The sequence below is a fragment of the Peromyscus maniculatus genome, chromosome 15, assembly GCF_049852395.1.
Source record: "Peromyscus maniculatus bairdii isolate BWxNUB_F1_BW_parent chromosome 15, HU_Pman_BW_mat_3.1, whole genome shotgun sequence".
NCBI lineage: Eukaryota > Metazoa > Chordata > Mammalia > Rodentia > Cricetidae > Peromyscus > Peromyscus maniculatus.
The window spans coordinates 57,833,468-57,857,110 of record NC_134866.1 but is presented as its reverse complement, the minus strand read 5'-3'; the positions used below and the strand labels follow the sequence as shown (position 1 = coordinate 57,857,110).

Genomic DNA, 23,643 nt, shown 5'->3' with positions numbered 1-23,643 from the left:
TAACCACTGATGAATCGTTCTACAGAGTCTGCGGCTTCTTTTTATATTTGTATATTATATTATTTGTTCCTACTCACTGCACCCCTGCCATTTACCAGCGTGTGTGTGTGTGTGTGTGTGTGTGTGTGTGTGTGTGTGTGTGTGTGTTTAAAAAACATTGTGTTTACTGGGCTTTGGAAGCATGAAAATATGACTATTAATTTCTAAATTTCTAAAGATTTAAATAAATTATTACTTCTTTTAATGCTTTAAAACAACTTTGTGATCATGGTGGATTTTTTTTAATGTGTTCTTGGATTTGATTTGTTAGTATTTTATTATTTTTTGCATCACTGTTCATGATGGAAATTGGTCTATAATTCTATTTCTTTGTTGTGTCTTTGTGTGGTTTGGGTATCGGGGTGATGGTAGTCTCATAAAAAAGAGTTTGGCAATGTTCATTCTGTTTCTATTGTGTGGAATAATTTGAGGAGTATTAGTATTAGCTCTTCTTTGAAATTCTGGTAGAATTCTGCGCTGAAACCATCTGGCCCTGGTTTTTTTTTTGTTTGTTTGTTTTGTTTTTTGTTTTGTTTGTTTGTTTGTTTTTTTTTTTTTGGTCGGGAGACTTTAATGACTACTTCTATTTCCTTGGGTCTATTTAAGTTGTTTATCTGGTCTTGATTTAATTTAAGTAGTACCTATCCAGAAAATTTTCCATTTCTTTTGGATTTTCCAATTTTTCTGGGTAGAGGTTTTTGAAGTATGACCTGATGATTCTCCAGATTTCTTCAGTGTCTTTTGTTATGTCTGTTGGGTATCAGATGTAAGACAAATCTTAAAAGGTCTCATAGATTAAAAAAAACTGGAGCCAGATATTGGGGTGAAAACTGAGAGATCAGAGGAATAGAACAAGCCACAGCCCACCTCACCTTACCAACCCCTCAGCCTCCAGAGAGAGCTACTTCTTGTATCCTCACACCTATATCCTTTCTGTGCTCTGCCATCTCACTTCCTCTCTCTGCCCAGCTACATCACTTCCTCTTTTTCCCAGCTCTATCACTTCCTGTCTGTCTGTACAGACTTCCAGACCTCTATGGTTAACTACTTCTGGAATTTAAATCCAGATGAATCTCTGCCTCCTGAATGCTAGGATTAAAAAGGTGTGTGCTACCATTTGCCTGACCTTTATGTTTAATATAGTGGCTGGCTTTTTGCTCTGATCCTCAATAAACTTTATTGGGGCGCACAAATAAAGTATCACCACATTTCCCCTTTTTCTGTCTAAAATAAAAAAGTTATAACTAATATAAGAAAAACTATATACAATAAGTATAATAACTATATACAATATATACAGGCAATAATATATCAACAATCAATCACACCCCTTTTCATTTCTGATTTTTAATTTCTGATATTCTCTCTCTGCCTTTTGGTTAGTTTGGATAGGGGTTTGTCTATCTTGTTGATTTTCTTGAAGAACCAACTCTTTGTTTCATTGATTCTTTGTATTGTTCTCTTTGTTTCTATTTTATTGATTCCAGCCCTCAGCTGATTATTTCCTGTCATCTACTCTTCCTGGGTGAGTTTGCTTCTGGATTGTTTCCAGGTTCTGGCTATTAGGAATAATGCTGGAGAGGATGAGGAGTAAGGGGAACACTAGTCCACTGTTGGTGGGAGTGGAAACTTGTACAGCCACTTTGGAAATCAGTATGGTGGTTTCTCAGAAAAATGGGAATCAATCTACCTCAAGACCTAGAGATATCACTCTTGGGCATATACCCAAAGAGTACACAATCATACTATAAGGACATTTGCTCAACTATGTTAATAACAACATTATTTGTAATCACGACAATCTGGAAACAATCTACCTCTCAACTGAAAATGGATAAAGAAAATGTGGTACATATTTCTTTATGTATAATGACATCATGAGGTTTGCAGGCAAATGGATAGAACTAGAAAATATCATCCTGAGTAAGGTAACCCAGACTCAGAAAGACAAATATGGTATGTACTCACTCATAAATGGATATTAGATGTAAAGCAAAGGATAACCAGGTTACAATCCACAACCCCAGAGAAAGGTAAGTTAGGTAAAACTTACCTAAAAAAAGTTAGGTTAAAAAGGAGGGCCCTAAGAGGGACAGACATAGATCCCCCTAGAAAAGGGAAATAGATAAGTTCCTCTGAGTAAACAGAGCACAGGGGGTGGGAGAGGAGGGAGGATAAGAAAATGAGGGAACAGACTGGGGGATGGACAGAGAGGGAGAACAAGGAAAGAGATACCTTGACATAGGGAGCCATTATGGGGTTAGGAAGAAACCTGGTGTTAGGGAAATTCCCAGGAATCCACAAGGATGACCCCAGCTAAGATTCCAAGCAATAGTAGAGAGGGTGCCTGAACTGGCCTTCCCCTGTAATCAGATTGATGACTACCTGTAGCTGGAGGGCTTCTCTCCAGGTTCCCCAAGCCCTGCAGTCCCACAATCCACTTATAAAATAATCACTCAGACGCTTATATCACTTATAAACTGTATGGCCGTGGCAGGCTTCTTGCTAACTGTTCTTTTATCTTAAATTAACCCATTTTTATAAATCTATACCTTGCCACGTGGCTGGTGGCTTCTCAGCGTCTTTACATGCTCTTCTCCTGTCGGTGGCTGCAGTGTCTCTCTCTTCAGCCTTCCGCTTCCCAGAATTCTCCTCTCTCCTTGTCCCACCTACTTCCTGCCTGGCCACTTGCCAACCAGTGTTTTATTTATATATAGAGCAATATCCACAGCACTTCCCCTTTTCTTCTTTTTTTAAAAAGGAAGGTTTTAACTTTAACATGGTAAAATTACATATAACAAGACAATTACCGAGCAAGAATTATAGTTACAATATTAAAGAAGATGTCCTATCTATCTTATATTTGTGAGTTTAAGGTTTTATATCTAACTTATCTTTTATCATAACTGAGGAAATTACAACTATCTAGTTTTCAACCACATCAAAGACCTGAGAAGGAACATAATGGTCCCTGAGAAATGGTAGATGGATGCAAGCAACTTTCGGGAATCTTGCAAGAGTAGACCAAGACAGCTGGCAGCCTGGACAGTCACCTAATGTTTCTCAGCATTGTTGGTGCATTCAAATTGGCTATAGGCCTAGAGTATCTGACAGACCATTTTCAGAAGCAGGATTTCTGAAAGACCATCTTACCCTGTCTTGGCAGAGTACAGTGGTCGCTTTCCTTGTGTCCCGCTTGTCCAGAAAGGACAGCATTGCATTTGTACTGTCAGCCATCAAGGCAAGGGCAGTTCTTTGCCCAGTAGGCCATTTTGTGCCAAGAAGACAAACTTCCCAATGGAAATGTCTTAGAAGCCCAACATTCTCTCGGGATCAAATTGGTGCAGCCAGGAGCAATTGTGTCTCACGTCAACAGAATTCTAAGTTATTTAAATGCCATATTCTCCAGGTCTATGAAGTGTTTGAAGATTACCTATCTATCTGAAATATATCTATGTATACCTAGAAGACTTAACTAACATGGCTACAAATATGATTATCATAGATGACTAATTATTAATCTATTTTTAATTATCCATTACAATTTTAAATGAGTTACATAAACATAATACCTCAAACAAGAATAGAAACATATATATAGTATAACAAAATTAACTTAAAGTTTGTATCAATAAACTAAAATTTATACCAATGTAAAACATTTTAAACATGAACTAAAATCTATACCAATGTAAGACATTTCAAACAAGTTTTCTTTAAAAGCAGGTTCATTAATCTACCCTTTTATCTCATCATCTCCACATTCTCCTATATATCTATATCATATCCCCTTTTCTTTTTTAGAAAGAGATCACATTTATAATCAACCTGTTTTAAATAAAAATATTGGTTTTTCTCTGTCCCACACCAGAGGGCTCTTCTGATTTGGGACACAAGAATCTCTTAACCAATTTTTTTTTTTTTTAAGCAATATGTCTGGGTTTAGAGGGGGAGTGAGCCAATTCCACCTCTAAAGCCAGCTTGGTATATTTGGGAATTTGGGCGTAGTATCTCTTACTACTTCCTGCTGGAGGGGGGCGCTGTATCTTATGGGGATGCAAAGAAAATTTTTAGGCCTATGGGGTAGTCCGTGAGGCTGTATTGTGTGAACCAGTTGCCTTGAAACCGCTCTGGATGTTGGATCATCTGGGCCATGGTGTCACCGGAGGCCTTTCAGGGGGTCTTGGCTGGTGAAACCTGATGTATCTTAATCTGGAACAAATCCACAGCCTCTGGCTTTCTGTGGAAACAAAAGCAGAATCTCTTTTCCAAAGCAACATATCCTTAAATCCAAATTTTGAAGTGAAGGTACCTTTAAAATATACATTTTGGCATAACTCAACAGCTTTTGTAATCAAATGTTTTTTTTCAGTTACGAATATCAAAGAGAACATAATCCAGATTCTCTGTGTGGTAGCCATCTTTACGTGGCTTATGTTTTATATTACCTCGAGCCTATTGCTTTAAACTGCATCCTTCTGAGCCTGAAACAGCGCTGTGGCTGCTGGCTCCGCCCAGTTCAGCTTCCCAACATGGCAGTGGTACGTTTTCCGCCAGCTCTGGGAGTCATCAAGTCTCAGAAATAGTGGGTCTAAGCTTTTATCAAAGCAGCGTGTAGCCCAGAAACCTTTTTTTTTTTTTTTTTAAATACTAGTAAAGACTAAATCTACCGCATAGCATAATGTGTCCCTGGCAGATGCCTCATTCCCGCCATAGTGCTGGTCAAACGCACCCGCCAGGAACCCGCCAGTGTTCAAACCTGCGTCTTGGCTCTGTTCAGAATTGGTTATTAAATATTCTCAGGTTTAAGGTGGAAACTCGAGCCGTTGGGCGCCATTTGTAGCTGGAGGGCTTCTCTCCAGGTTCCCCAAGCCCTGCAGTCCCACAATCCACTTATAAAATAATCACTCAGACGCTTATATCACTTATAAACTGTATGGCCGTGGCAGGCTTCTTGCTAACTGTTCTTTTATCTTAAATTAACCCATTTTTATAAATCTATACCTTGCCACGTGGCTGGTGGCTTCTCAGCGTCTTTACATGCTCTTCTCCTGTCGGTGGCTGCAGTGTCTCTCTCTTCAGCCTTCCGCTTCCCAGAATTCTCCTCTCTCCTTGTCCCACCTACTTCCTGCCTGGCCACTTGCCAACCAGTGTTTTATTTATATATAGAGCAATATCCACAGCAACTACCCTAATTGTCATCATAGAACCTTCATCCAATAACTGATGGAAGCAGATGCAGAGATCCACAGCTAAGCATTGGGCTGAGTTCCTGGAGTCAGGTCAAAGAAAGGGAGGAGGGGTTATATGCGCAAGGGGGTTAAGACCATGATGGGGAAACCCACAGAGACCGCTGACCTGAGCTAGTGGGAGTTCAGGAACTGTGGGCTCAACAGCTGGGGAGCCTGCAAAGGATGAAACTAGGCCCTCTGAATGTGGGTGACAGTTGTGTGGCTCGTGCAGTTTGTGGGGTCCCGGGCAGTGGGACCAGGATTTATCCCTAGTGCACGAACTGGCTTTTTGTAGCCTATTCCCCATGGAGGGACACCTTGCTCAGCCTTAATGCAAGGTGGAGGGGCTTGGTCTTGCCTTAACTTGATATGCCAGACATTGTTGACTCCACTCGGGAGGCCTTACCCTCTTTGAGTTATGGATAGGAGAGGGATGGATGGGATCGGGAGGAGTGGAGGGAGGGGAAAATGTAGTTGGTATGTAAAATGAAAAAAAAAACTTTTAAATGAAAAAAAGGAAGAAAGAAGAAAAGAAAAGATTGAACAATGAGAAAACAACTTTGTAGTAACTTTGAAATCAAACTTCATTATACTTACTCTTTTAAATAAAAACTGTAAGATAAAGAAAGTAATGTATTCATGAATGGATAATGACTGTATTTTAATACAACTTCTTGAGTTATTAGAAAAGCAATGACAGCAGTGGACTGTTGTTAGATGGCCCCTGAGATAGAGCAACGTATGTTTCTTCCTATCATTCTTCATTGTTTTAAACAATGAGTGTAAATATCCAATCAGCCCAGCTGGACAAACAAAAACAAACAAACACCACAGTCAGTTTCTCTTTCTAAGAATTGCTCAAGCCAATCCGTGGAAAGCATTCCTTCTTGGGCACTCTCTGCCATGTGAAAAGGAATGTTTGGGAGATGATGAAGAAAGTCCTCACAGGGGAAACATTAAATCCACTAGTTCAGATATAAGTCACATTTTCTAGTTGGACAATATCAACTAGTAAAACCAATGTTTTGATTTTCTTTTGTTCTTTGAGTCATAAAAGGCTAAAGGATTACTTTTGGTAAGATCTGGTTTGATGAACATATTTGCACTTTATCCCTGGCTCCATAAATCCTAAATGTCTTGGAATTTCAAATGATAGGAATGACTTTTGTCAAGCAAGAGTTCCCTTTCCACAGATTTTAGGCAGATAAAGTGTTGTAGCATGGACCTCTTTGATGCCCTCAGAACAGGGCTTGTTCCCAAGAAAGAACAATTGATTATAAGGTAGAAACTTGTAATCTCTCCTCCAGACCTGTGGGACAGGAGAAGTTTTCACTTACTGAATACACTGATGTGGCACTAGCAGGTAGCACTCCCAGATCAGACACTGAAATTCAGCAAAAAACCTTCCAGGTACACTGCTCTCGCATCTTTTTTGTTTTCACATTCCCAAGTTGTAATACAAGTTGTTATAAAACAACAACAAAAGTAAATCTAAAATATTTTCTTTAGTTTTGTGAGCAATTCTAACAAGTTATAAGCCAGAGCTGAATTGCTGGGTGTTCAGTTGTTCTAGAGAACTCAACCCTGTCAGAATGAAAAAAGGCACAAGAGCCAGTGATCTTCAGGAGTGGACTCTTTCTCACATGATTCTCACACTGAGAATAAAGCAAACATACTTTCAGATATGTAGCCTAAAGCTACTGGTCTTAAAGCCCCCAAACTATGTGTCCAAAACTGCCTTATCTTATGATTCTAGTTTTCAGACACAAAACTAAGGTGTGGGAAAATCAACTTAAGTCATGCTAAGTTGAACAGATGTAATTCAATTCAGGCTGATCAAACTCATTACTGCTAATCTCATGTCCATGTATCTTATCAGACACTGAAAATGAGAAAGAGTTATCCCATTGTGATTTCATGACACAGGTTTTAAGTTGATTTGTAAAACCATAGAAAATCTTGTAGGTGTGTCTAACATTCAGCCAGAAAGTCATATGTTCAATGGAGCAGCTATGAATGTTCTCCAATGCAAAATCATAAAAAATGTAATGCATTGTAAGATCTTTCTTTTGTTTCTTGATTGTATTGTTCTGATAAATGAAATATATCTTGACACCCAAAGGGTGGCCAAACGTCAGAATGACCATTACAGCTGTCAGTAAAAGCTGGCCTGGACGTGAGGGAAGGAAACTCTTATACACTGTTGGTAAACTGGTGTAGACAAGTACAGATTGCTTTGTAAAGAAGTCCCAAGCTTTCTCAACAAACAAACATAAAACCCTCGGAATAGAACCGCCACAGGACCCACCTGTACTCTTCTGGGCAGAAGAATTGCATATTCTACTGCAGAAAAACTTGGGCAGCTATGTTCATGTCTGCTCTGCCCACATTAGCTAGAACCTGGATGTATGTTATAAATGAAGAGACAAAACATGTACAGATACACAATGGAATATTACTCTGCTGTGAAAACCATGAAATCATGAAAATTATAGGTAAAGAGATATCACAGAAAAAACTAAACTGTGAAGTAATTCAGGCACAGAGTTCTCACACAGGGGTCCCAGCTTCACATTTTTGTTTTGTTTTCTGTCTTAACTTGGAGCACAACTGGAAGCCAGGAAACTACAAAGGGGCTTTTGGGAGGTCAGCAGATTAAGCAAGGGGGGATAATAGACTGTAGGTGAAATGAGAGTAGGGAGGTGGAATACTGGGGGTAGAAAATCTAAGGTGGGGAGGGGCACAGACGTATGGAAATGTTAGGGGCTATGGGGGTAACTCTAAAGAAGAATTAAGAAGCTGTATGGACGCCTACTGTCTCACAATACAATGAAAAATTTAACTGGAAGAACTGCTTTGCATGGATGAACAGTGCTACTCCTCACAGACACGGGTTAAACCTGCAGTGCACACATGGGATTCCTTCCTCAGGTTACTAGTCAGAGAAGTACCAGGGTCTCATACACACATGCCATTGCCACTGCACTTGCTTCCACAACAACTGCATGGTAAGACAATTGTGGAGGAAAACACAGATTGGGCTACAGGACAGAGAAATCAATTGTAAACCAATTGGATAACTTCCTCTCTATTATTATTGTCTCAATGGTAATGCTATCAAATTGCCTTATAAATATGTATGCTTATCCCCATAGATCTGGACTGATCTCAACTATGGTCAGAGTGACTTCTTTTTGTACATGGCAGCAGTAGAGTCAGACTCATAGCTGGTCAAAGTGCTGAGAACACGAGACTCCTATTCAGCCCTATCAACATCCCTGGAAGAATAATGAAAGAGCAGGAGGATGAGGAGTGCTGGAAACAGATGTGACATGGAACCCACGGCAGCTGTGGCTACTGCACAACCCCCTCACAAAATCAAGCCATCCAAACTCCAGCACAGAGAGGAAGGTGCTCTCCAGGATTCACTCTGCTGAGCAGCTACTGGCACATACAGCTCCTGGAGGATGGAGAATCAACTGATTATGGATTAGTGCATTTTCAGAAAAAAAAAACACACACACACACACATGAAGTTGGGAAGGGAGCATAGAGTGTTGGAGGGGAGAAATGGCATGTATGGTGAATGGCATCAAATGATAGTTCATTGTAATGAACAAAATTCTCAAGAATGAAATTGAGTTTAGGCATGTTTGTGAGAATATGTAAACCACTGGAATATTTCTTTGAATATCATAAGGACATAATGTGTCCCTTCCCGTTTCCTTCCTCCAAACCCTCCCATGTATCCCCACTTACTCTCTTTCAAATTATGGCCTCTTTTTTCATTAACTGTTGTTACATAGACATAAGCTGGTTATCCAAGACCAAAAGGTCATCCCTGAAAACATATAAATACAAGTAACATTATACAGACCAAGCATGTTGTATGTGTGGGTGTACATGCATGCACACATATTTAAACAATTTTATACTGATTATTAGAGCTACCAGCCAAAGTATTTTTTCTTTATCCAGCTAACTTCCCAAAGGTTTTTGGGTTAAAGAATGCTAAAGATGTAGTGCTCATTTCTAAGGACACTAGCTCCAATGTGAAGAGCAGCAGCCATTGGTGGTCCAAGGAGTAAAATAGTGTGTCCGTAGTTATGGGGTGTAAATATGTTTTTTTAATGAATATGTACATATTTAGCTATTTGACTCAGTTCTCAACCCAACACATTAAAAAACAGATGCTTTAAAAAATGATCTGTTGGCAAGATGCTTGTTAAATTTTATCAGCTGAAATATTAAAATTCATAATGAATTAATTAACACATCATATAAAAATAAAATGTTTTTGTTTCATCGTTTTACAAAGTACTATAACCAGTGGTGGTTAAAACTGGGAATTTTGTATGTCTTGATATGTGTTGCTCAGAGAGAAACTAAATTTATAGAATTACCACTAAATTGATGACATTTTCTGTCTTCACTCTTGAATTGAGTTGGCAGATGTTTTTAAGAACAAAAAATTCCATCTTATTACAAAACATATTAAGCAGGTTTTCCTGCCAGGCATGTCTGACAATGTTTATTGCCTAGACCAAATCAATCCCCTAGAGAAGCCATAATATATTATAGCAAGTATATTATTTGATAGTTAAGGAAAGTTGCTACATGAAAGAGTTAGTCCTTTGATCTCTTACTCTGCTCCTCATGCATTAGAAAGGTACCACATAATCCACTATGTAGTCACACCTACTTACAAACATTCAGCAAGTAAAATCAGCTTGACTAAGCCTACAGCTTCAGGCATCCATGCTATTTTAAGTTTGTCTATGTATATTACATATTGCACCAACTTGAAAAGAGATTGGCTATTTACTAAAAGCTGGGGAAGAAGAAAATGCAAATACTTCAGTATACAAGCTGGTCACTATTCAAAATTATTTGGATCTTACTGCACTTCAGATCATGAGTCTATACAAAAAGTTCCAAAATTGGGAAAACTCCAAAATCTGGATTGGATGTTCCCAAGCATTTTGAATAAGAAAGACTCAATCTGTATGGGGAAAATAAGGTGCTTCCAAGGAGTAAACTGAAGTAGCTGTTTCTGATTTACACAACCTACTTTATCGTGGAGATCCTACACTGGAATGGCTACGGTGACAGCAGTGAGGACGACAGGAGACGACGTTTGTCAGCCCGCACTGGCACTGTCAACACACCCAGCCCACGATATCAAAAGTACATTTTAAAGTCTCAATTCTTTTCAGAGTTGGCTGTTTCTTAACAATTGTAAAAATTCAAATTAAAAAAAGTAAGAGAAAGAAATTCAAATAAAGGCTTTAAAAATCAGTCAGAAAACCATCCCACACCAAAGATTCTGAATGTTAAGAACTAAGATTTTAGATGGATGTCAATAGTCAATCCACACATATGTGAGTATCTTCAGTGTGCAAGGCCAGGTTCTGACAAGAGTTTATAATGTCTTCTGTAGTGGGTAGCCATTCCAGCTTTAATCTGGAAGTTCCAACCCCCACTGAGGTTTCGGTAACTGTCAGGCCCACAAGGGGGGGCCAAGAGAGGAACCTAAAGACCTGGGACCCGGATGCGCTGGCTCTCTTGGTTCCTGGACCCTGGAAGCCGGAGGTAGAGCGAGCAGAGTGCTGCAGAGAACACCGCCAGACTGTGCCACACCATCCCCAGACCCTGTAGCCTATCTCTTCATTTGTGAGTTACCTCACAAAACAAACCTCCCTTTTAACTACATGGAGTAGCCTAAATAATTTTACCAATAGTCTTCTTTACATTTGGACTTCCTCTTTGATGGCTATGTAACTTCCCCCCTTCTCTCCAAATTCAGTGATTGTTTGTTAATTTCTCATGCTGTCTAAACCTCCTTCATGTGCCATCAGCAAGTCCACCCCTTCATTTCACCTTAGATGAGAGATGTCCAAGTAGTTACAATGTCAGATGCTCAACATCTAGTCTATCTACCTGTATTCTACCTTTATTCTGTAAGTTCTATGAGCAGATCTTAATTCTGTTATAAAAAGCTCATTTGATATCTAATAATCACCACTTCTATGTTGAAGGCAAGTTTATCTAGTTATGTCTACACCAAGATCTAGTCTTCTTGCTTTGCTTTCTTTTCAGGGATCAACTAGTAATAAGTGGATTGAGTATTTCTGTTAGTGTTTAGTGTTTTCTGATTCTCCTATAACTTACTTTGCACTACTGAAAAAAGTGCCTCTATCTGCTTATTGTTATGGATTGAAACACAATGGAAAAAGGTAGGAGGTATTATCAGAAATTTAGAAGATTATCGGGAGACCTATGTAAAGAAATAAAATGTAAACATATTAACAACAAAATTATGAAACAAAAGTGCAAATGCTACCTCAAAACAGCAGATGATAAAATGTGCAGAGGCTACCTACTTGTTATTACTTTCAGAGGTTTTGGTAAGCACCAACTATTGCTATAGTGGCAAGGAGGCAATGTTTCATCTGGGTAGAATCCAGATTAAGGGAAAAGAAAGGACACAAAGTTACAGATCTGACAAAATACCAAGTGTATACACAGTAGAGCAAATGTGTAAAGCAAACACCATTAGGGTAAATGTGAGCAGAGGTGTGAAAAGGAAATAACTGTGGCTAAGGACAAAATATTTCTACTTCCATCCATAATTTTAGTACTGACAAAATGGCTAAAAAAAGAAAACAGAATACTCTTTTATACATTCAAGTAAGAAAGTATAAATCCACCAAATATAAATCTTACACTAATTATATTAATTAATGAAATATTACTTACTTTTTGGAATCTTATCGTGGGTGCTGAACTGGATAGGATACAAGTAATATAGTTTTTGGTTTTGTTTTGTTTTGTTTTGTTTTTTCCAAGACAGGGTTTCTCTGTGTAGCTTTGCGCCTTTCCTGGGACTCACTTGGTAGTCCAGGCTGGCCTCGAACTCATAGAGATCCGCCTGCCTCTGCCTCCCAAGTGCTGGGATTAAAGGCGTGAGCTACTACCGCCCGGCTTGTTTGTTTGTTTTAGTTAAAATGCAACTACACAGTAAAAAAATCAAGCCATATATGTTAACAGTGCAGGATTTACTTAAAGCAAATAACTGTACTTTGGGATTTTAATGAATGGCTCTATCATCTTATTAAAACTTTATTGAGAATACTCTATTCTACAAATGTATATTATGATGGATCTCCTTTAGGCTCAGAGGACACTGTGCTGAGCAAAAGTACACTAAGTTTTGGCTCCCCTAGAGGTTATGTTATCCTGATCACAGTCTCCTTATCAATAAATCTGAATCAATATTGGTTATCATACTAAGCAAGAACATATTTGTCTCTATTCTTTACAGCTGGTCAGAAATCTTTGATTAAGACTGGTGAGGTGGCTCAGAGCTTGCTGCCAAGCCTGAAATCCCAAGTTAATACCTAAGACTCACTTTGTAGAAGAGAACTTCTCTCCAAAGTTGTCCTCTGACCTCAACATTCAGGATGTGGTATGTGTGGACCCACATTCATACAACACACACACACACACACAGTCAAGAAACTGCTCAAAGGTGAAGAGCACTTGCTGTTGATGAAGAGGACTTGGGTTCAGTTCCCAGCCTTCACATGGAGGCTCAAACCATCTGTAACTCCAGTTCCAGAAGCTCCAGTGCCCTCTTCTGATATCTGGGGCAATACACATACATAAAGCACATACACACGTGCAGGCAAAACATGCACACACACAAAATCTAAAAATAAACCTAGTATTTTTTGAAAAATTCAATATTTATAACCATCAGATATGATGATACCATATCGTATTTTTACCACATATACTTAATTTTCTTATTTCAGCTCCATAATTTGTTTTCTTAGGGAAGGGCAATGTGGTAAAGATGTGTAGGGACAAAAGTCCATACTAACTACATGATTTGAACACATATTTCTACCAGTTCCTAGCTATGTAATCCTCGACTGTAACCTGTGCATCAGTTCTCTTAACTACAACCAACCAACTTCTGACTGGATGTGAGACTTGCTCCAGAGGATGAAACCCACACTTGGCACTATTATTGGTTCAAGAATCTATGGATGGACAGGTAATGGGCCCTACCCAAAACAGACCAAATCCCATCACATTAATGGGATTTATACATTAAATCCTGCTCCTAATCTGACGTTATTGGCAATTGTCAGCTGTTGGGAAGGAGACCCAGTTCTGTCTAGTAGTGCAGTCCCTGGTAAGTTAACCATACTCCAGTGGAAGATGACACATCCAAGAATATTGTGCAGCATATAAATTTGTCCAAATGGGTTATTTTTCTTTTAAAGGACACAAAGTAGGATGGATAGATGTAGGAAGAGTTTGGGGGTGGAGAATATGACCAAAATGTATTGTATAAACCTCTCAAAGAACAGATGAGAAATTCTAAACAAAAATGATTAAGAAGAGTATAAATAATAGTTAATTTCTCCTCCTTATATACCATGCTCTGGTAATATTTGGATACATGCAGAAGGAAAAAATAATTTCTTGGGTAGATCACTTTTTATCTTAGAAGGAATGAGACAATCTTTTTCCCATTTAGAGCAAAGCCTTATCATTCAGAAGTATGTTGAAGTGTTTCAGCATATACATGCTATTATGCACAATCCTAGGTGATTTTAAGAGAAACAGTGTTAAGAAAATATGATATTAACTCAAAGAGCCACATAAAAGCCTGTATGATGCAGACGAGTGTTTGTAAAAGGGAACCTCTTTTGGGACAAATGGAACAAAAAAAAAAGCCAATCCTCTCCTCTTTCATAAATAAGTAAATAAAATGGAAAATGAGTAAAAATACCTACAGTATAAAAATTAGAAAAGAATTAAATAAAAAGTAAAAAACAAAACAAAAGAGACTGAGTTTTAGTAATCAACAGAGTATAGTCAGATTTGCAGAGATGAAGGAAATAAAGAAAACATACACATAAAAACAGAGAAAACCCAAGCATTGCTGGTAAGACAGACTGGAAGGCAAAGGAGAAGTCACTCTTAAAATGGAAGACACTTCTTCATCCATACAAATTACAAGCCAACAATGAAGAAATAAACATCTCAACATTGTCAAGTCACTGTGCTGCTTACATCCCACACACATGAAGACTATTTATGATCTGTGTATTCAAAAAGCCTTACAAAAGTCATTTTTGGAAATTGGATATGAGAGGCACTTTACACAAATGGTATTTACACACTGGATGATATGGCAAAAATTTAAGGACACCACATGGACTAAAAAGCCAGTATCAAAACTTTAGTAGAGTTGGACAAAGATTTCATATATCTACAATAGGACAAACAGAATACTTAAGAGACTTTAATTTTAATAATTGTTAAATAGTGTGATGATTTGCAAAAGTTGAAATATTATAATCTGCCTAACTATAGGCAGACTCACAGTATTAAGTATTCTGTGTATTCCTGGTTAGGATACAGATTTCAGAGTCTTAAAAATTAACACAATACTCCAAAAAAAGACTGCTGTTAATGCTCAATTTCTAAAACAAGAAAAACTTTGCCACGTCATAAACGAAGATAAAGGAAAAAGAAACCAGTAATCAATGAATATTACCTCAAAGATGGTATAAAATATTTAACTACTAATCTTTTAAGGATAAATATGAACATGGGTCAAGTCGAATATTCTAAAATGTTACTACTGCCCTACAGGTTCCAGCTAGGTCTGGTGGCTCATACAGAAATGCCAGCAGGGCAAGATGAGAACGTCACGCAAGTTTACGTGAAGCCTGGATCACATAGAAGTCCCAGGCCAATCTGGGCTACACAGCAACTCTTGTTTTTTCCTCAATCTTCTCTATAAACATAGAATATTAAATTATAAGTTTAAGTGTACTGAATTGTTCAACTTTCAAGAATGTATCAACTTCCTATGTTCCCTCTTCCAGTAGCATTTTCTTTAAAGCTTTACTTTAGCATTTTCGTTAATGTTAAATTCTAGCAAACAAAATATACACCTTTGAAAATGGCACACACTCATGTCATCAAAGAATATGTCAAAGCACAAAAATGTTCTTGTGTGTTACTAGAGAACTCTGTGCCCTTGGGTGGCACCACTGTAGGGATCCCATGATGCTGTGCAAAGACTCACTGGGTGTGATAAGAGCAAACACCAGTGACCCCTTACTGCATTGCCCCGGACAGTCAAGCTGAAATATTTACTGAAATATTAGTTACTTTCCCCCTGAAGGGATTTAGACACTACGGATGGATAGTTGTTCACAAACATCATCTGGTGAAACCTGCCACCCCAAGACGAATATAGTTTTACATCTTGTTTTAGAATTGTTATGTTATTTATTCTCATAAGACATTAAAGTAGTAATATGCTGGAGAATTGCATTAAATCCTTTTACCTGTATCATATTAAAACTAGAAACTGTTCCTTGAAACAGCAAATGACATAAAAGACAACAGCATTTGCTTTAGAGAGTCTATAAAATGTTGCAGGAAAATAAGAACTTTAATTAAAAAGGGAAAAAAAACATCCAAGCAGACAATAACCATGGAAAATAAATGTTCACTAAAAACTAAAGAATCAAAAAAAAAAAACTAAAAAAATCAATAAATTGTAAGACAAATAAAATGACTGATATGAAATGAAATCCTACGAAAAGCAAAGAGGCAGTGAAGCAAAGTAGTGCCCTTTCTCACCCTGATAAACAGCTGCATCATTTCTTTCTCCTTTTGGGGGTTACGGTACTTCTCATAGAAATCACGGCGCTTCTTTGTTTCTTTTGAGACTTTATCTCTCCTTTCCCGCTTCTCTGCTGGCTCATCCGTGCCATCAGAAGACCACTTGTGCATTTTTGGCTTTTCCACTTCAATATAGTTTTCATTTGGATTCAGGACTATGACTCCATACCCTTCCTGTTTTGAAATTTAAAAAAAAAAAAGTGGTACAAATTGATATCAGAATTTATTGCAATACATGAAGAAAGAAGTTCCTAACATCCTAGGCAAGGTAATTTAACATAGTTTCAAGTTACTAAATATTCTTTTAGCAAAAATTATGTTAAATTTGTAAAATAAAGTTTAAAATTGTTTGCCATATAATAAATATGGACAAATAAGCACAGATTATCTATAAGGATAAAACCAGAGAAAAAGGATGAATTTTAAATGAAAAATACAATCTATTCCCAGTGTGATTAAAATAAATTACTACACAGGGAAATACACTCAAACCACAAATGTGTGTTTTGAGAAAAGTATATCACCTGTGTACCTTGTACCTTACTGTCTTTCCGTACGAAAAGACTAAGAAATCACAGAGCAAAATAAACTAACAGGAAACACTGTTTAATCTTGAAATTTGTTTCATGTCTCAGGTCACAGTAATAGGCTATCTTATTTAAGAATGAGTGCCTGGAGACTGAAATTTCCAAAGTTTAAAATCACAACTTTTTGAGCTATAAGGGCTTTAGATTTCAAACATATATTTTTCCTGACTTCTCACTTCTACAAGGCAAACATTTCTGCAGGTATTAAAATCATCAGACATTTAGGCTGAACTGATGAATTAATCTAAACATTAGAAATACAGCAACCAGTACCAAGTTTGAAGAATGGAAAACATTTAAGCAATTTATGTGTCTTTTCTATTCAATTCTGTATTATGAATGTCCTAATTAAGATCTTGTAAAAAAAAAAAAAACCCTTCAAGGTCATACCTAGAAATGTAATATATTAAGACAAAAATATCAGGAGCACAGAAAATAAAGTTTGTAAATTCTCCATCCTTACTAAAACAAATGTAGTGTTTCAAACTATAACCACAGAATTTTCTACATGAATTTCAGATTTCAACTGCTTTTAAAAACAAAACCAAACATAAGAAGATATGTTTAAAAATACTGACAGTATTAGTTTAAAAAAAAATCAATCTTGACATAGCCCCAAGTTCTTACTTTGAGATATGCTCCACTGGGGTTGTGATTTTTTTTTTTTGTTTTGTCTCAAGAACTAGTTGCAAGTGCCATTGTAATTCTTGCACTTTTATGGCTCGTCAGAGGATACTGTTGACTAAAACCATTGCTGGTTTGGAAATTTCAAGATCATTGAAGTTCTGGTTTTGTGATAGGACTATTAATTAAGATATAATCCTTTTATACACGTGCAAACTGTCTAATAATATATGCCAACATGATGAACAAAATACCACACTATTCAACAGATCCTTCAATGAAACTTTTACATAAATGCCACTTATGAAACACTTAGAAAGTAGTTTTAAGAATTTAAACATTTTACTTCACGGCAAAAGAGATGTCGCATACTTTCTTTTTTAAGTTTGTTAGCTGTTGAGTCAAAGTTTTACCAACAAAAGACATTTTATTTGTGCCCGCTTTATTCTAATCTGTATAGCTATTCAAATGTCTTGTAATTCATTGTGATCTCTGTCAGGTAGACAGATTGTCACTTGGTGATTTTCTACAGTTGGACACACTTGACTAATTATTAAAATCACATTTGAAGGAAGTTCCTAACCCTCTTCCTTGTGTCTTTTACAACTGTTCACGCCCGTCTCAAATTTTACCTATACCTTCTCCTCCCACCAAAGTAAATTAAAGAGCATGGTTACACTCTGCTAAACATGGTGAAATGCAGACATTCAGTACACAGTCTCTGGTGTAAGGAACACAGTCAAAAAAGGTCACCACAGGCCAAAAAGAAAACTGCTTCCCCACTGGATCTGTACTGTGAGTAAGTGGTCTCCTGTCATTTCTTCCCTGCCTTTTCTGACAAATACACGTGCGCGCGCACACACACACACACACACACACACACACACACACACACACACACACACAGAGCTTTTCATACTCCTACACAAGTTAAAAAGCCGAAATAGAATGTTAAATTTCATAACAAGTGCAAAGCATTGGTTACCACAATTTAATAATGATAGGAATATTCAACTTAGGCAACAAAGTGACACTTTAATTATTGATTATATTAGATGATGCTCATATGATAATTAATATAATAATATAACAAGGATTTGCAATGAGGACAACTCTGAGCAAATCTAACAATCACCAGAATTACCAAACTAATATATAACTTAATCACCCAGATATTATCTCGACACCATCAGACCTCTCTGGGCATCTCCGTATCATCAGACCCTATGAACATTTTGACCTCATTTTTGGAAGTCAGACTTAAAAAAAAAAACCTACTTGATTTTAAATGGATTCCAAAATGTGAGATGTCCCATCTAAATAAATATAAACTATATACATACATAATTCATCAAAGAAGTAGTATTTGTCAAAGTTATTGATTATGTTACTGAGAATTACATGACTCATTTATTCAATTTTCTAAAGGTACAATGATAATTTTTCACTGAGGCATCAACAGAAGAAAAATGATATCATTTTAAAATCAAAATGTAAATCAATTAAAGAATTTTAAAAATTTAAACGTCAATAATAAATTCTGAAAGTTAAATTATCTTTAATTACGCAAATTATTTAAAGAATATTTTGTCCTTTCGATATTTCAAATTGTCATTTTAATTAAAATAATAGTGATCACTAATAATCATAAATATTTCCTTCAAAAGTCAGAGTTGCAAATTTAATTACAATTCTGATCATGAAAATACTAGCATTTTGAATTATGATTTTCATAATAAACTGGCACAATGTGCAGGTACAAATGTCAGTTTTTACAAGTTTATAAAAAGTAGAATAAAGCCAGCATGGGTATTTGCATTGTCTTATTACATTCTAACCACAGACTTCACCTGTTTTTTATTTTCTCTCTTACATACAATGTCAAGAATACTTTTATATAAGATTCAAAGACTTTGATAATGGCAACATTAATATATAGCAGCCAAGGTGTCAAAGAAAATAAAGTGAGACAAAGCAGAGACAAAACATCAACATTTTTTTAGAACTTAAACTTCAACAACCAGAACATATACTGACTTAAAAATAATTCTACTCCCAGTAATTCAATAATATACAGTAAGCTAAGTAAAAAAGATTGCTAATGTGATCTTTATTAAATGTAAAGTTTTACAAAACTACAAAATAAAATCAGACATTAAGCATATTATAAAGAACTATGTACTGCTCCCCTTAACAAGGGATCCTTGTAATATGGGCCTAGAATCCCGAATGCTACATTGAAGCTTTCTTTTAGTATGTGAAAGTCCCATAGGATGCGAAGTTGCAGCATTCCACAAACATGTGGAAAGCTCTTCTGTTACTTTTAACAAGATAAAACTATTTAACTGGTTATCTAAAAATGCAACTCTATAAGGCTTAGAACATCTTTTACAATAATTTACAAAATTGCTTTCAATATGCACACAAAAGTCGTTAACTCACTCTTAGGTTTGACTTGCAATATAGGTCAAAAAGATATTCAAGTAGACAAATACAAGTTTAAAGGGAAGGTTTAATTCCAAAGACTCCATTTCTATGCATGTGGAAGTATAACTTTGGTTTCATTTACAGGTATGTATTTATAAAATCTAAATTATAGGATCTTAATCTGAGATTCACAAAGGTTTAGTGCTAAAACATGGCATTTTTTTAAACACAACTATTTGCTGTGATTAACATAAAAAACACAGGATTCCAGGACCTCTTACTGTGAAGACTATAATTTATCATTCCATCAGCAAACAATGGCATAGGCTGAAACCGATAGGTGACGTCCACCACAAAGGACACACAGGAAACTTTGCTAGAGATATTAAGTCAGCACAGAAATTTACTTATCAAGAATGTGTTGACAGAAATCTAAAAACAGCTGTTAAAAAAACTACTTTTCACCCCAAATGAAACTATAAAAACTAAAGATTTATCAAAGTTTGTGTATTAATTACAATTATAAAGAGAATGGAAAATAGGGGCAAATTCTACAGCTCTTAAAATCTCTTGTGAGTGACTAAATAAAAAAAAAATCAACTGAAAGTACTCAGCTCTGCATATTAACTTGCCAATACTTGAAGCCACATGTGACCAGAAAGGTCAAGGGTCACACTAGAATCTTTTGACCCATGGAACTATCCATTTCAGTCTCCAGGCAAAGCTCTGTAGGAGATCATTTTACATAGATATATCAATCATATTCTTCAAGTTCAGCATTCTACCTGCTTCGCTTGAAAGAAGACAGGTGTTCAACCTCAAGGCAAATGAAACTCCAAGTGTGTTATCTGTAACTACCCACAGTTAAAATGGACAAACAACTGTCCATTCATCTCTTCTGAAAGAGCTATGTTATGCTTATTCTCGTCTTCCCAAGAATGGTATGCATATGTCACTGTTGCAACATCTTAGGTGCAACAATGAGATGAGGTCATGACAGCCAATCAGAAGTCACTAGTGAAGCGTTAAAGTAAACATAGCTGTTGGAGCTGCAGCTCTGCTTGGAAAATGTCCCCTCTATTATTTCTGCAATTTTCTCAAGACGTGACCTGGCACTGAAATGCCCGAAATGTCACTTGACTCCCTTTTGTGCTTCTCAAGATGCATTAAGGTGCACCCTCCAAATATTTTATAAAATATTCATCAGGATTATCCTTCAATTGGCAGTTTCACGGATTTTCATGCTATATGCATGATATAAAATAACTGTAATATGGACCAACATAGATTATCCTAGATAAGTCTCCTACTTCAAATAGATCATCAAGTTAGTCAGTGAAAGAAAACATGCCACAAAAAGTTTTCAGAGGACCACCTGTTGTCTATTATTTTTACATAGCACTTACTCATAAATCATAACACAGGGTAATTAATCAAGCTGTCAAAGAGAAGGTCAAAGGTTATATGGTAGAGTCAGAAGGTCACGCATGGGCTGATAGAGGTCAGGGTCACACTGCATTCCTCATTATCAAGTTGGGATGAGAGACGGCCAAGCAAACAAAAGTGAAAGCAGATGGAGAAGTGAGAGGAAAAGAAAAGAGAGAAATTGTAGAAATGAAAGGAGACTGTCAATTACCTTCAAATGGAGAATGAAAAAGAAATACAGAGATGTGCTAGAAAGAGCCCAAGAACACAAAGCAACTGGAGTTTCATCAACTTACTGAATATAACTTTTCTTGCTCATTTTATTAATGCATACTAAGGATTATCACAGAAATGTATTTGCACTCACTATCTCTTTTCTAGCTTGTATGTTCAAGATTAATTAGGGTGAATCAAGAGTTCCAAAGATGAAGTATGATTTTCAAAAAGAAAAAAAAAAGTCACAATGAGCAGCTTTTCTTCCCTTTAATATTATTTCAAGGTCATAACAAATTCAAATAGTTTTAAGCCACAGGACAGATAATTCCTTCAGCACAATACAAAGATATCCACAAACATACATGCGTCATAAAAGTCATTTTGAATAACAAAACAGTTATAAAATATTCTATTATTACAGTGCTCTGAATTAGATGCAGAACACTGTGCAAAATTAGCTGTCACCCTTTGCTCAAAATCTTTGTTAATCTCATTTTGAATGTTTGCAGCTTTATCAACACATGCATCAATGTCAGCTCCTTGGTTACTGAACCGCTGTACTTGGAAGGAGATATAATTAAAATGTTTTGGCACAGAAAAGGTGAAATTGTATCTTCCCTTGTTCCCTTAGGAGTCTGTAAAACATGAAGGCTATATTGACAAACACACACCCTTGTCTCTAGTTCTGACATCTCAGGTCATCCAAGTGCTATTTTAAAAACTCTCTATGCTCTTACCCATAATATCACCTGCTCTGTTTCTAACTTTTCCCTGAAGGTTTTAGGACACTAGGATGCTTGGACTTCATAGATATTTCTTATACTTGTCAATAATTGATCTATGGAAGTATTCCAGGAATCCGCTGCCACCACAAAATAAATAAAATTACCATTCATTATCAAGGACAGAAATAAGATTTAATGCTCCACCTTTATGGGAATTTTCTGATGCTTTGCTGCCTATAAACAAAACAAACAGACACTCACCCTCTAACACACTGAATGAAAGCAAGAATGAGTTCTAACTGGTGACTGGTCAATGACAGATCCAAGTCCCTAAAGAGATCTCAGGAACCCTACAGACACATCCTTATTAAATGATCCAAAGCAGAGTTAGATCTTCAGATTTATAAGCTTTAATTTTTGCATATTAGTTATGCTGTTATATTTTAGACCAATACTCTCCAAGCTTCTATTAAAATACATTATAACATAGATAAACATCAGCTATCATGCATTTCTTGTGGTACATAATCTTTCAAATATTATCCTTTGACTCAGCCAAACACTGCATAAAGACACGCTTAAGATGATGATAAAACCTGCTTAAGGACTAGAGTAGACAAGTTACTCTATCTTAAAATATACTATTTTCTCCTTTCCCTTCCAATTAAAGTATCATGTTTGAGATAAATTTTTATTGCTCAAGAATATATTGCACTTTTCTTGCCTACATGCCACTTGAAAAGATGAGGACCTCATTAAAAAATTCATGTATTGATTGAGTTAGTAATATATTAAATACTGACTTCATTCAACAAATATTTAACAAGCAGCTAGTATCTAATGATGCACTGTTTGGTATATGTAAGAGTACACCTATATACTATACTAAAAACTCCCTTTCCATTTCAAGATCTTTCCATTCAGTACCAAAATTCAATCAAGAATCAAGTACAAAAATCTCTGAAGAGCCTTTAAGAAACTCCCTTATTTTTCAAGAAAGAGAAGGAGGTAAGAAGAAACTGTAATATTAAAATGTCCCTACCTAACTATACTTTAAGGGATGATTAGCCCTAAATGATAAGCTATGTTTGTAATTGTTGTAATTGTATGTAAACGTACTCCTTAACAAAGAAAATGTGATCTTTGAGATGTCTATTTGTGTGTATTTGCATGTTGTATAAGTAGCATCATTTCATAAAGTAAGAGAAACGTTTCAACATGTTTATTTCCTAACAAACAGGTGCAACTGGGTACAGCTATGAATTTTCCTTCCCATAGTAACCTATGTCAGAAGATCTTCTCATACTTCTTCTGTTAAATAATTTAATTACTTATGAGTTATGGTTTCTTTGTAACCTTTTAAATGACTAACTCATTAAAATGCAAAAATATGCAAAACATGATGTCACTGGGTCAAACAGCTGTGTTGGTAAAATTATGGCTGTGAATGTCCTCAAGAACATGAAAATATTAATAATTTATATTGCTCATTAGATGGCAAAAACTCTTTAAACAGATTTAGAGACAGATTAATTTTATAATCACAAAATGCTACACTTCCTCTGGTAACAAATCTTTCTACCATCTGTGACCCTTTGGTATACAAAAAACATATAATATTCATAATATGCACCTAGGAAGAAACATCTT

At 36.3% G+C, this 23,643-nt stretch overlaps 1 protein-coding gene and 1 long non-coding RNA gene across 14 annotated transcripts in view; one reads left to right on the top strand and one right to left on the bottom strand.

Annotated features, from left to right (window-relative positions):
- The window catches only part of Arb2a (ARB2 cotranscriptional regulator A), a 448,678-nt gene that overhangs the window by 230,043 nt on the left and 194,992 nt on the right, over positions 1–23,643 (bottom strand). For all 12 annotated transcript variants that reach the window (XR_013044776.1, XM_076552005.1, XM_076552006.1 and 9 more), the window contains one exon: positions 15,948–16,163. Coding sequence is in view for 11 of the 12 variants with exons in the window: in XM_076552005.1 (XP_076408120.1) it covers positions 15,948–16,163 (216 nt within the window). In the remaining variant the exon portion in view is untranslated. The remainder of the gene's footprint in view (positions 1–15,947; positions 16,164–23,643) is intronic.
- Positions 12,162–23,643, top strand: part of LOC143268687 (uncharacterized) — a 17,526-nt gene continuing 6,044 nt past the window's right edge. Inside the window, exons 1-3 of one of the 2 annotated variants that reach the window (XR_013044781.1) lie at positions 12,162–12,738; positions 13,186–13,332; positions 14,946–15,117. This is a non-coding gene — a long non-coding RNA (uncharacterized LOC143268687). Of the gene's footprint in view, positions 12,739–13,185; positions 13,333–14,945; positions 15,118–22,903; positions 23,002–23,643 lie in introns of those variants that run through there. The other variant, XR_013044780.1, reaches the window with a different exon arrangement.